The sequence below is a fragment of the Suillus plorans genome (genome assembly GCF_016647745.1).
Source record: "Suillus plorans strain S12 chromosome Unknown HD556scaffold_33, whole genome shotgun sequence".
Classification (NCBI taxonomy): Eukaryota; Fungi; Basidiomycota; class Agaricomycetes; order Boletales; family Suillaceae; genus Suillus; species Suillus plorans.
The window spans coordinates 390,050-403,868 of record NW_024537417.1 but is presented as its reverse complement, the minus strand read 5'-3'; the positions used below and the strand labels follow the sequence as shown (position 1 = coordinate 403,868).

At 47.8% G+C, this 13,819-nt stretch overlaps 4 protein-coding genes across 4 annotated transcripts; 1 reads left to right on the top strand and 3 right to left on the bottom strand.

The window, feature by feature from the left end:
- Positions 1 to 644: 644 nt before the first annotated feature.
- Positions 645 to 1,305, bottom strand: HD556DRAFT_1238576 (uncharacterized protein; the record flags this gene model as incomplete). The annotated part of the gene is made up of 3 exons (XM_041297984.1): positions 645 to 978; positions 1,041 to 1,213; positions 1,264 to 1,305. 3 exons carry the CDS (start codon positions 1,303 to 1,305, stop codon positions 645 to 647), a joined length of 549 nt encoding a protein of 182 aa, XP_041159525.1.
- A 1,629-nt stretch (positions 1,306 to 2,934) lies between these two features.
- Positions 2,935 to 6,389, top strand: HD556DRAFT_534589 (atromentin synthetase). Its single transcript, XM_041310891.1, has 7 exons — positions 2,935 to 3,078; positions 3,130 to 3,868; positions 3,916 to 4,052; positions 4,111 to 4,349; positions 4,400 to 5,233; positions 5,291 to 6,042; positions 6,095 to 6,389. Exons 2-7 carry the CDS (start codon positions 3,235 to 3,237, stop codon positions 6,301 to 6,303), a joined length of 2,805 nt encoding a protein of 934 aa, XP_041159524.1. The 5' UTR covers positions 2,935 to 3,078; positions 3,130 to 3,234; the 3' UTR covers positions 6,304 to 6,389.
- Positions 6,345 to 8,407, bottom strand: HD556DRAFT_1377187 (uncharacterized protein). The gene is made up of 11 exons (XM_041303124.1): positions 8,204 to 8,407; positions 7,992 to 8,135; positions 7,796 to 7,938; positions 7,620 to 7,745; positions 7,511 to 7,559; positions 7,349 to 7,460; positions 7,213 to 7,292; positions 7,147 to 7,162; positions 7,030 to 7,091; positions 6,878 to 6,981; positions 6,345 to 6,820 (listed from the first exon to the last, which is right to left on the bottom strand). The coding sequence occupies exons 2-11, from the start codon at positions 8,053 to 8,055 to the stop codon at positions 6,476 to 6,478; spliced, it is 1,101 nt and encodes a 366-aa protein (XP_041159523.1). The 5' UTR covers positions 8,056 to 8,135; positions 8,204 to 8,407; the 3' UTR covers positions 6,345 to 6,475.
- A 2,207-nt stretch (positions 8,408 to 10,614) lies between these two features.
- On the bottom strand, positions 10,615 to 13,405 carry HD556DRAFT_1480447 (major facilitator superfamily domain-containing protein; the record flags this gene model as incomplete). Its single annotated transcript, XM_041308621.1, has 18 exons — positions 10,615 to 11,143; positions 11,194 to 11,270; positions 11,322 to 11,379; positions 11,433 to 11,588; positions 11,641 to 11,674; positions 11,727 to 11,749; positions 11,865 to 11,929; positions 11,983 to 12,098; positions 12,152 to 12,315; positions 12,385 to 12,402; positions 12,457 to 12,485; positions 12,543 to 12,567; positions 12,625 to 12,672; positions 12,725 to 12,858; positions 12,911 to 12,951; positions 13,015 to 13,076; positions 13,128 to 13,201; positions 13,253 to 13,405. The coding sequence occupies 18 exons, from the start codon at positions 13,403 to 13,405 to the stop codon at positions 10,615 to 10,617; spliced, it is 1,806 nt and encodes a 601-aa protein (XP_041159522.1).
- Positions 13,406 to 13,819: the final 414 nt, after the last annotated feature.

The following is a 13,819-nucleotide window of genomic DNA, read 5'->3' as shown; positions in this document are numbered from 1 at the left end:
GGTTCGTCTAGGGAGGACTACAAACGAGCATCGCTTTGTTCTATAAAAGTTCGATCAACAAGTCCTTCCCATTGTTCCCAATACATCCCTCAATCGATCATTTTCATTGATAGTCGCTAGTACGCTTCTTGTCGGCGTTCACAAGACTACCGAGCGGACTAGATACTCCTAAATGTTGTACCCAAAACTACACTGCATCCTAGGATCATACGCAAAGGGCATGAGCCAGGTAAAATCGGAAAAGATTAGTCCTCAATGTTGTCTACTTCAACGTGTACCCAGACCTTGAAAGCATTATAATCAGTAGGCATTCAAGTTGTCCAGCCTCATCTCAGCTGCTCGCAATAGGTTGTCTCCCAAGATACCGATATTAGTCGGATGGATTTAGTCCACTCTTCCTTTTGCTAGTGAACATCGAACAGGCGTAGCGTGGTGTGTCGTCTATGTCAAAATTGCTCCGCCCGCTCAGCTGGGTGCTACCTATCAGCCTAGAAACTGGGAGCTGTCGGAAGGCTGGTGGGGTGCAAATGAATTCAAAATGGAATGTTACTTTTTTGAATCAAGAGTTATTGAAAATGAGAAAAGTGTGAAACAAGTAGAGGGATCCGCTCAACTTGCAAATAGAGATCGAAGATATGCTGCGCTTAATTTACCCAAAAAAGTGAGATAAGTGAGACAACAGTGAACTCGACATTCGCTGATGATAAAATTGTCATGATCCCACCCACATCGTCCACCCATAGTTTGAACCAAAGACTGGCACAGCATACTCCAAGTAAAGCTCCTGCCGCAATCTGTGGCCATGTGTGATGGCCCAGCCGGACCCTTGACATAGCTATCATGCATGTCCATGGGCAGACAACCAGTGGGGCGAACATAGCGAAACGAGGGAAGGCGGAGTGGATAGGTAGCTCAAGGCAAGCAAAGGTAATATATACAGCGAAGAAGGTGCATGTAGATGCATGTGAACTAGGCATCCTGTATTGACGATGTAATCAGACGTCTGTATGCACTAATGGAAGTGGATCGAGTTTCCGCACCCATATGACACTTTACGCCCAGAGAACTGTGATGGGCGCTCTTGTCGTATTGCTTTCTTGATGACCTTGGCAATTTTCGAACATAACAATGCGCCGGTCACAAAAAAAGCGACTCCTGCAGAGCGGGTATAGAGAAGAGCAGCTGCAGTCAACACAGTCACGACTTTGGACGTCTGCAGAACGGACTCAGCACTTGCTCTCTGTTCCAAAAGCAGGTGCATACTTTGTCTAGAAACTTGAGCCATAGTGGTAGCGCTGCTCCCATAGCGATGTCGGCTTAACGCAAAAAGGGAGTAAACAGCGAACTCTCCGTTTAGAACATGTTCAACTCTCTTATTCACCTCATTATATGAGAGTCACTGCGTGCGTCATTCGTAGTATTTAACCATCAACTTGACTCACAAACAGCGAAAACAGACGTCACCATGATGACGGGAGCTTCAAGTGAATTTGTTTCTGGTGAGTGAATTATTAGCAAAAACCTGAAAGCGGCGCTCTACCTTTCTATATGACATCACCGTTCGAATAACTTCACTCGTGGTGTAATATCATTGGGACAGGATGTACATGATTTTGACAGAAGGCCACGTAGTAAATCTGATCAGCAATGGGATCAAAATAGGGCCCACACAGGCCCACAAGAAATGGGACAGCGCGCATTGTGCATTTTCGGATTGCTGGCAGTGGGCTCTGATTGGTGTGTTGCTATAGGTTTAGTAGTAGTCCATTTTTATGGGGCGTCTCTGATGTGACTAGAGTTGTTGCATACGTTCAATACTCAGGCTGATGAGTCATCCTGCAGTTGGGTTTTGTGGACCGGTCCGTGGGCCGGTCTGACGGAAAGGCTCGGTCTATTAGTCTAAGGAGTGCGCGCGCCAAGTCCGAGTCTACGCTCTGTCTTGGAAGTTCAACAAACATTTTGCTTTATTTTCAGTGGCACAACCATGGTCTGCTAGTACCAGCTCACGGGATTCGACATGGTGGTAGCTGGCGCCGACCCTCCAGTCGAGATCGGTGCCTCTGCTTTCTTTCGCTATTCAAGTTTTCGCGCTCGCCAGCTGCTGCTCCCTCTCTTCAATCCGGATAAATGGGATGTGCCATTTCGCTCAGTGGCTCACTCCTTTTCAGTCTCATGCGCAGACTCCTCGCGTTGTACGAGTTGAACCATTTGTCCGATGCGCTCGGCATTGGTGTACGTTCAATCAAGCCTTGGCACGCGGTATGAACTGATTAGTGCCCGCCCACGCATCACATGCAGCTCACCTCACTTTACACACATAGCTCAGGATACTATACCTGTCTTGTTTCTAGACATCGTTTCTCCCCTCATCCAGTCGCTAAACTACAAAAACATGGATAGATGAGGTTGCTTTGATTTTCTCTGACGGACTGCCCCATTTTTACATAAAGTGAAGTAAAGTGAGTTCAGGTCACCAGCGATACCATTGGCAATGAATGTGTTGGCACACTCGTAACATGTTCTCCAGTGTCGTCACGATTATGATTGTTCCATTAGTGTGGTAGTATTCATCAGTACTGCCGACGTGGCCATGTTCGTGGCTTTCCCCAACGTTTTTAGCTTTCCCTCGCTGATTCTTCATATAGATGATCCGCCAAGCGATGAAAAAGAAGTGTACTTGTGCATCAGCGTCTCGCTACTGACCTAAGTCGGTGATGAGGAGCATCCCGCACTGGAAGCAGGCGTCTGAAAGACATCGATGTTTCAGAAACACAAGTGAAGGATTTACTGGAATGAGGTCATCCTTGAAGGTTGTTCGAATGTTGTTTCGAGACCAATAAACCAGAAATGTGATGAATTCCATTTTGAAGCACGTGTGTGGCCCCGATCAATTTCGGATGTTCAGTTGTGACAATTGGTTTGCCAAGTTGCCATTCAATAATCCTGAACCTTTCTGACTCATGATATGAACCGGTAGATCCGTCCGCATCATAGTATGGGGTGTGGTGTAGAGCGGCCAATAATTTTCGGCCACTACACAATTTGAAGTTGGTGACGCGGCCAATTGCAAGTGACAGTGTAAGTTGAACACTTACCACTCAAAGTGATGTGATGCTAAACTCATGCCAGGACGAGAGAATGCTCCTTGATGCCAAATGAAGAAGTATATAAAGTCGGACGTCCGCCGTCAACATATCACACAACTTTCACAGTCGATCATTCTGATACCTCACAATGGCAGAACCTGATGTTAACACGGTTCATGACATCATCGCTCAAGCTGCCAACCGCTATCCATTACACGAGATTTCTTTCATAACCTCCTCCGCACACGACTCCTCCATTCAGACAAAGACTTTCAGCGCATTCAACCAATATGTTCGTAACCTTGCACGCGCAATGCTCGAGTGGGGAAAGCCTACTGGCTCAATTATTGTTGTATACCTTACCGAACACGAAGAAAATATGGCTGCCATCTGGGCTTGTCTCATAGCTGGCTATGTCCCCTGCTTACAGCCCGTACTCAGTGCACAACAGGCGCACAAGGAGGCACATGTTGCTCACATCAAGAACCTGTTTGAATCTGCAATTTGGCTCACCAATGAGCTTGGTGCTGAACAGATCAGTTCCATTGACGGTCTGGAGGTTCACTTGTTCTCTGACCTGAAAGCTTCAGCAGAGACGTTCACGGTCCCAGCTGACTGGGTTGCATACGAGCCTAAGCCCGATGATCACGCAATGCTCTTCCTGACTTCAGGTTCGACCGGGTTCTCAAAGGCGGTCGTGCACACGCACCGTACCATTATTGCTGCTTGCCGTGCCAAGGAGCTACGCTTTGGCCCGCCTTCTGAGTCTCGAGTCTTGAACTGTAAGACAACCATCGTTGGAGCTTCTAGAATTAACTATGGCCGTCAGGGGTAGGATTTGATCACGTCGCAGGGTCTTTGGAAATGCACGTTACACCTCTCCTATATGGTGCTTCGCAGGTTCATGTACATGCATCTGTTATTTTGTCCGATTCCGTTCGCATGCTTCGTCTGATCGACGAAAATGTATGTCTCAATTCAGCCGTGGCTTCTACTTATTGATTGATCATGCTTCTTTTTTCAGTCCATTGGTCTAGCTTTCGCACCAAACTTTCTGCTAGCCAAGCTCACTCGCGATCTTGAAAAGCGTACTGACCTTTTCGGATCTTTCGACCTATCCTCCATCAAGCGGGTCATCAGCGGAGGTGAAGCAGTGGTTTCGAAGACCGCAAAAACCTTCGCTGCTACCATGAAAAAGCTTAGCAAGAACCCCTCCGCAGTGTCCTTCATAGTCTCTGCTGGATTTGGAATGACAGAAACTTGGTATGAATCTTTATACAACATCGATACATCTGAGTTGACCAGTCTTGCAGCGGTGGCTGCATTTTTGATCCAGTCGATATTTTTACAACCAAACCTACTCGCGAGTTCCTTGACCTTGGACGTCCCGTTATTAGTTGCGAGATGCGCATCGTTGACCCTGTAGATGGCACTACTCCGCGCGCAGATGGCGAGAGTGGTGAGCTTCAGGTTCGCGGACCGATGCTTTTTGTATGCTACTACAAAAACCCCGAGGCTACGTCTTCCAGCTTTATCGAGGGTGGCTGGTACCGCACTGGTGATGTAGGCATCATCGAAGGTGGCTCTATGCGCCTTATCGGTCGCATCAAGGACACTGTCATCATCCATGGTGTCACATATGGTATCCCTGAGCTTGAAACCTATCTCCAGACTTTGGAAGGCGTCACGCACTCCTTCCTCGCTGCTGCTCCATACCGTATTCCTGGCCAGGAAACCGAAGGGTTCGTCATTTTCTACTCGCCATCTTTCGACCTCGATGGAGCAGACGCGCCCATGAAACTCTTTGCCATGCACCGTGCTTTACGCGATATCTCTGTCAAGATGATCACCCAGCCACCTCAAATGATTGTTCCAATTCCTGTGAAGCAGATGGAGAAGACAACTCTGGGGAAACTCTCCCGGTCTCGCCTCCTCATCCTCCTTCAGAGAGGTGGGTTGGCGAAGCATATCGCCCGCGCTGACGAGCTTCTTAGCGAGGCACGCGGTGCTTCCTTCGTAACACCCTCCACGAAAACGGAAAAGGATCTTGCCAAGATGTACGCAGGTATCCTCAACCTTGCAGACAACGAAGTGTCGGCGAACGATAACTTCTTTGAATTCGGTGGTACATCTATCGGTGTTCTCAGGTAAATACATAATTTACCACCATAAAAATGGCCTTCACTAACACAAATAATCTGCAGGCTCAAGCGTGAAGGAGAGGCGTACTTTGGCCTGCCTGAAATCCCCGCCATACAAATCCTGAAACACCCCGATGTCTCGAGCCTGGCCAACTATATCGACTCATTGCTCTCCAAAGACAGTCAAGCTGAGGAATACGACCCCGCTGTTCCCCTCCAAGTGACCGGAGACAAGATACCCCTCTTCTTCGTGCACCCTGGAGTGGGAGAGGTTCTTGTTTTCCTCAATCTTGCCAAGTACTTTCAGAATGAGCGTCCATTCTATGGACTCCGTGCTCGTGGCTTCGAGCCTGGTCAGCCCTTCTTCACGTCCATGGACGAGATGGTTTCCTCTTATACTGCAAGTATCAGGAGGATCCAGCCGGCGGGACCATATGCCATCGCTGGCTACTGCTATGGAGGTCTGATGGCATTTGAGGTAGTCAAGCGCCTGGAGGCCATCGGCGAAGAAGTCAAGTTTTTCGGTCTCGTCAACGTTCCTCCTTATATCGCTCAGCAAATGCACGACATTGACCTCATGTGTACGCTCCACGTTGCGTTCTTCCTCGGTCTTATATCGAAGCATGATTCTGAGAGTATGGTGCCCACTTTTAAACCGCTCACGCAGAAGGAGAGGCTCGAGATCGTGTGGAATATGTCGCCTCCTGAACGTCTCGCCGAGCTCCAGCTGACACCTGAAACTCTTGAACACTGGATCAAAGTCTCTGCGTCTCTCTTGCGCTGTGGAAAGGGATACACCCCATCGGGCACAGCTCGTAAGTCTTTCATTCCTCGACTTTGGCAGAGTTTGTTCATGTCTCTCTCCAGCTGTCATCGATATTTTCTACGCCGTCCCGCCTCGCGGCCCGGATGACAAGGTCAACTGGCTCAAGGAGCTCAAGCCATGGAGTGCTTTCAGTCGCAGCGACCCAATATTTACTGATGTGCCTGGAGAACACAACACGCTCATGGACATTGATCATGCCTCGCAGTTCCAGAAGCTCTTCCGCAGTCGTCTTGAGGCTCGTGGAGTGTAATGTTTGTTGCGCCTTTTTGGCGACACTGATAAATATACGTAGGAGTACTGTTTGTATACGTACCACCTCTGCGGCCTTTTCCAAATGGTTATAGGGTTTCAAAATTTGCTGATCAATATCGTATACACCATACCTATTTCGAGACATGCGCACATGGGTAGTCTGCGACTCCTTAGTTGTAATGTTTCACCACTATCCCCTCAATGACCTCTTCTTCGACATTGTGCTCTATTCCCTTCTTAAGATCAGACCTACCATATGTTGTTGTCCTTCCCTTCCTCCACGCTGCGCACAGCGGGGCGTCCTCGTCAGGGCACCGGCGCTGGATGCCGAACTGGCGGAGTACCGGGCTCTCAACACACGGCATTAAGCGAACATCATCATCTGGCATTGAGAAGAAGAATACGCCCAGACGGTCGTAGTTGTGCTGATCCTCAGGAGGCTGGACGACGCGATGAATCGTGGGCTTATAGTAACCACCACTGAAGAAATCCATCATGTCGCCTGTGTTGATGACCTGAGGACGGAACATTGAGTTTGTGATTGTTACACAGTGGTTCACTCATTTGCGCACCAAAGCGTTCTCGATGTGGCGGACCCATTTCCATCTGCCGTCTGGAGCCTGAATTTGCAGGCCTCCAACAGGTTGGCTCCACAGAATGGTGACGCTGCCAACGTCTGCATAGTTGAGGGACATATAACGACAAGTAGTGAAATAAAATATACCTGTGTGTCCTTTCAACCAGACATTTTTAGATTTCTCCTCTTCTTCCTTGGTGCGCCTATAACTTTAGGAATATTGATCAGGTTGACAAGCAGGTAGTACGATTAAGGGTCACTTGCTATTTCATAAATCTGACTGCATATCGCCCATCAACATAGGATTAAATATCGTAGAATGAGACCAACCACATGCTTCTCCTGTGCCGTTAAAGTTGTGTTTTTCTACTAGAGTCTCCTCGGGCAACTCGAGGCTCAAAGCGAGCAAGCTGCAAGAGACCGCTCGTAAGATGAGGTATCAACAAGAGGCTCGCGAAGAACTAACCGAAGGATTGGATGAACAACGTTGAAGTGATTATGTCGGGCGAAGGCATCGATTTCCGGGAGGAAGGGACGCAAGGCCTGAGGGTGCGGACGCCTTGTGACGTCCTTGTTAACTGTCGAAAGTGTAAAGGACGCCTACCACACAGAAGATTGTAGCACCTACTTCCATAGTGCTCGATCTGATCGAGAACTTGATTCTCCGCATCGACTTTCTGATCATTGGGCGATTAGGACAAGCTTTCATGTACGTTTCTTGCTAGAATGTGACACACCCAGAATTGACGAGCTTTAAAGCCTGCATAGTACCCGACTTTCTCGATGTTCGCGGCGTATGTCTTCATTTCATCCGGAGGAACAACGGTGAAAGGGACATTAGATATGTCAAAGATCCTATCGCGCTACAACAGCACTTCAGAAACCTTAGTATGGGCTACGTGCACAAGCGCACCTGAGCCTGGCTATAACCATGGTTTATAGCATAAACAAAGCCGTAGGTGCGCAGCGCATCTCGAAGTTGGGGATAGAGCTCTGCCCGTCCTTCCGGCGTATGGGCCTTGGAAAGATCAACGATGGCCAGGTCTGCAAACTCTACTACACGCTGAGTCGTTAGCTAGACGCACTATGTGGATTAGATACTCCCTCACAGTCCTCATTTGTGGCCGGAGGCGAGATATAGCGCCCACACTCGGGCAATGTTAGGCTGGGCATTTCCACTCGCTAGACGGTTATGGGAGAAAGGAGGACCTGGGACTTAGGGAAGAAGGAAACTAGCACGGGACCCATTACCACTTCTCAAATACAGGATAGAGTTGAGATAAGGCATCAGAAATAGATATACGGTGGTACTGTGACCGACCAGATGATTTTAGTGACCCTTCGGAGGTCCGGAGTTGATGGTATCAAGTACTTCAAACACGGCGCTCGAGAACTTGGAAGCGCGCAATTAAATGTTGTGTCTTGTCACCAAAATACAGAGTGAAGGAATTTCGAAGTTACGAGGACATGTAGGAAGAGTCTGTGACTTGTCCTCACGCAGACTAACCAACTTTCTGGAAGTTACGGTCCAATGTAAGCCCGCATCTCGGAAAATACCGAGGAACCTTAAGCCTAACTTTGACTCTAACTTTGGACGTCACGCTGAACCTTATCATTTGTGACGTCACCAGTCACTAGTTGCTCGGTTTACGACAAGACGGATTAAACACCCTTATTCGAACTGCTCTAAACCACGTGAACCTCTTCCACGTCAATCGTGCTTGCTGTCACTCCTGTACATTCAGGTGCCGTTATGTAGCACCGGAACTCGTTCTATCAGATGGTATCCGTGACCTGGGGCCTTTGGAAAAACCAACACCTAGGCCGCCGCCACTACTCCGAGTTTTGGTTGTGTAATGCGTCAGATGGGTGAGTATTTTTGTCACAGAATCTTCGTTTTAAGACTCTGTTTCAATAGGCTCTCTCAGGAAGGGCCTTTGTCTGAGATGTAAAAAGCCGGAAATCCTGAATCATTAATATCTGAAGGTCGCGGACGCGGTGCAGCGTCCATGGCAATTCTGCAATAATAGACTCAGATCGGGACTTCATCTGCACGTAGGGTTTCTTCTCAGGTAGCGATTTGCTGATAATCGACTTACACTGTGCGTTTCGAGATTTTTCAAGACCATATAATGATTATCCAGATGCATGTAAGATATGATGGCCTGGACATGACAGAATAACCACTCAGTAGTCCTCCACCCCGCCCCGCCCCATTCTGATCATGAGCTGACGACTTCAGTCACAGCACCTCGAGGTCGGGGATCTTCATAGGTTCCAAACCGGCACAGATTCATAAATTTGAATATTTATTTTGTTTCAAGTGCTTGTTCGTCACTCCTAAATCTCGACGGCACGGGTCCCATGACAGTTTTCGGCACCGGTGCTTCTCATTTATCTAGGCGACATTAATCCATTTGGCACTGTTCCTCGTTCGCCGCTTCCGAATCTAGGGTCACTAGTCCCGTAACAGGGTTCGGTGCTGCCTGGTTCTCGGTCATCACTCCCGGACGTAATGGCGTTTGTATTTGGTCTAGTGTTCGGCGAATCGGCATTGGAGCCATAGCAGCTAAGCAGCGGAGCAAGACACTTGATGGAGTTTAACCATATGATTGATATGGGGACGGTGAACGGATTTCAATACTTATGCACTACAACAAACAATGGAAACTGTCAAGACGCGGTGCTCTACGAACTGTCCTGGGAATTATTAGTGCACAAGGGGGATGCGTGGGGACATGCAAGATGGACTGACCGCTACCCAACAGTCCACCACTCTATCCCGCTCATGAACGGAAGCATTCAATCTGAGGATCTCGGGTTCAGGAATCATAGCACCTCTACACAGAATACTCGCATGTTTACATTTACATCTTTCCTAGCCCTGGTTCATCGCCTAGCCATCCACAATCGGAGCTCTACAATATATTTCGAATGTTATATGGAACCGCGAGTCACATTTGATGGAATAAATCATGGCCATACTGTAAGTCGGCGTACGACTTGCGAGTGCAAAGGGGTGTGGAGACCGCTGGAGGATATACGAGCGCTAAAGAGTTAGATAGTTATCAGCGAACGTTTAGGCAATAGGGAATGTGATGATTTTGAAACGTTTTAGACGAGAGTTCAATGAGTGCGAGAGCGAGACTTCGTGACTGGATGTGATTGCCTGTCAGTATGGACTGTACACGGGCTACTTATATTTTAGAATAGTAAGGGTCCTTATTGATGGCTAGGCCGAAATTAAATGCGAAAAGCGGAATCCGAAGGTAGAATTGTCGCATCCGAGAAGGTAGAGTAGATATAACGCGAAAGAGTACGAAAAATGAGCGAGCGGAGGTATGAATGGATATGGTTTGACAGGATAACGAGAGTGCGCATAGGTTTTGACAGTTTTCGGCGGTTCGGCTGCGAGCAGGATAACGGAGACCAGAATAATAAAGGGTCGAGTATACGAGGCATTGATGGGGAACAAGGATAGGATGAAGACGAGGTCCGTGCTGAAGATTTTGATGGTGATGGTAGAGGTGAGCGTTACTTCGGCTATTTCCGGCGTCAACCGCTCGGTAATCCTTATAATATGCAGCCCAAGACGCAGCAGCGACGATGGCATCGGAACAGTTGTGATGTGAGCGGAGGTGTTATTGCTACTCGAGTCAGACCATCGATGGAGTATGATTGGGTTTCGCCCACCTCTATGCCAGAGATACAGGGGAATTTTTTCCCCTCATTCTATGCTTTCATATCCTGCTTGCCAATATCGTCCAATGAGTCTGTTGATCCAGTGACGTTATCAGAGCAGGCCGATGCTTGGTGCTTCCCAAAACGCTCCAACTCCAAGGCTGTTAAGTCGTCTGCATCTGCAACTGTCGATTGCTCAGCACCCGTCTCAGCGTCTCTCAGCTTGTTCTCGTCGCCGCGGATGATCGTACGTTTGAGTGTGTAGCTACGGAGGAAGAGAACTAGAAAGAGACCGAATGCAGATAGTGGGGTGCTGACTATCCAAATCGTGCTGATAGATCGCGAGTAAGCATGCATGACTTCGTGGCGCACTGTTGGGTTCTGGTGGGAGTGATCGTTAAGCCAGAACCGAGACCATGGTAGCGTGCTTACAGAAATGGAAGAGATCCGCTTTATGTTACCGTTTAAAGCCGTGGCAGAAGTGTCGATTGTGAGACCTTGGATGCCCTGCAGTTTCTGCTGGAGGACACTGGAAATAACAGCTTCCCCCATCGCCATGCCTACCGTACTCCCAAGAGTTCTCGAGACCAATAAGTACCTACGAAAAATAAATCGTAAAGTCACACCCACCGGAGGAACATAAAAGTGCCTGTACTGGTAGCCATATCCTTTATAGGCATGGCTGCCTGTATGGCAATAAGCGGGCTCTATTGCAGAGGTGATGAAGACCGTGCATCGTTATCATGTGGTTAACTCACCTGGAACAAGCAACCGACACCGAGGGAAGTAATAAGGGGGTAGATTTCCTGTGCTGCACTAAATGAAAAAGCTATAATGACCGCGTGACTGCGACACGACTAAGTACGTACACAGTGGTCGTGTTATCCAGCATAGTCATGAGGCCCCAACCAAGCGTCATGGAAATCCATCCGCACCATATGACAGGGCGGTAGGATCCCGTGCGAGTCACAATCATTCCAGAAACTGATGACATGAGACTACAGCTTAACGAGTAAGGAAGCATTCTGCGCATATCAGCAACATAGGATAATAATGATGCATGGGTTCAATACTCACTTGACGCCAGAACTTGTTGCCGATGCGCCAAGAACTTGTGTCGAGTTCAGCAAAATGCACACTCGAAGGCTATAGGACAGGCCTACCTTGGTAGTACATTGGAAGGTAGCTAGAAAACACATGATGATGACAAGTATAAGCTCTGTCTGAACGTACTCACTAAGAACCTGGAGTAGTCACGTAAATGATTGTTAGTACTCCCGAGACAGATTCGGGTGCATGACACACCTGCGGAGAATATCGTAGCATGTATGAAGACAGAAATTAATGCAAAGCCCGTCGTACGTGTCTGGAAAACCATGAGAAACGATATTGATCTGGAGAGCTTTCTCAAGAACTCGCCTGGAAAAGACGAGGAGGAATAATGGGCGACCGCTTCGTATAAATCTCATTGATCCCACCGATGATGAGCAGTGTACCTCCCACAGCAAGGAGTGCAATGGTTTGGGGGTTTTTCCCTACAGAAAATAGTAATGGGCTTCGGTTCTGTAGAGCAAGAAGATGAAATTACACGTCGTTGAGTTGATACCAATAAGGAGACAAATAACCCCTATAACAATCACAAACAGTCCAACGAAATCAAATTCTCGGACATGGTCGCGGAACGGCCTTCCTTGGTGCGGATTCAGATTTAAGAAAAAGAATAAAAGTGCCCCAGCTAAGCCACCAGTCGGTCTGTCCATAAGACGTGTTAGTAATAAGCTTCTGATCTCGTGGCAAAGATTTGAAACATATCAAGCGCACAAATTAATCCAGAAGCACCTGAGACGCGTCAATCGTGAACCTTCGGTCAACAAATAGCACACGCAAACTTACCACCTCCAAGATACATGATCAGTGAAAAGCTGTAACGCAAAAAAAAAATCAATTCTCAGATCCCCTCAGAAGATGGGAGACCTCACACCGCCGATTAACGGTCCGATGACGCTGAGAAATAAGTTTCAGGCTTTGGAGGCTTAACGGCGGTGTGTTATTTAACCTTACCTTGCTGTGCCCCAAGTGGCACCAACGAGACCACTGTACTTGCCTTGCCTGGAAAATAAATATGATCAACAATGACTTGGTGCTGGTAACACATATTCACTCTTCCAATGGAACGATGTCGGATATGATGATCTGTACGAGTTGGAAGATGCCGCCGCCGCCAACACCCTGGATGGTACGAGAGGCAATCAACCATGACATGTTCTGAGCTGCACCACACAGCGCTGATCCAATCTAGTCTATGAGGTCAAAGCCTAGTCGGACGCGCGTGCTAGCAATAACATACCAAAAATACGAGGATGCATCCATATAGCATGGATTTGCGGCCTGCAGATCCCAGTCATAAGTTGATTCCCGAGCAACACTTCATAACACTCAAAGAGCACTCGCCTAGAATGTCGGATAGTTTGCCATATAGCGGACTCAAAGAGGAGCACGCCAGCATGTAAGCACTACGTGGAAAATATTACCATGTAATGACACCATATGTAACACATACGTACCTCCCCACCCAACTATAGTTCTTACCTCCCCCTAGATCAGCTACAATTGTGGGCAGGGCGGTGGCAACGACAGTCTTATGGTATGTCAATCCGACATTGATCAATAAAATAACACAAATACGTACTTGATCTATGGCTACCAAGAAAATTGTGCACATCCAGCCAATAAACACAATCCCTAGGCGATTTTCAGGGATGACGTGCTCCTCAACCTTTGTCCACGATGGACCTGGTCTTTCTTTGGCCTCCTCGACTGCTGGAGATGGCGACTCTGCCATCTTTGTCATGTTGTAAAAGTCTCGTTCACGAGGGCAGCGAGTGAATTTGAAGAACGGACAATGTCAACAGAAAATGGACAAAGGTGGGTTGGTAACTTTGTAACACGTCCATGTGTAATAAAGGTATAGATAAGTTGTCGAGGTGTAACGTTCGCTTCGACCTTCCGAGATAGACCGACAGGTGAGACTAGTCGTATCATTTTGTAAGCCCAATCACCGGTACATACGTAATGTATAAATTAATATAAAGCATTGTAACGCCAAATTCATGCTGGGCTCGGACCTATATATTGCTTTACATCACTTTATATTTTTTTATAACATGATATCTAGCCGGAAAGGAGCGCCTCGGCTGGAGTCTCAACAGTTCCAGATGGGCCATTTGGGATTCGGAGTATCGTCGAAGCTCTATTG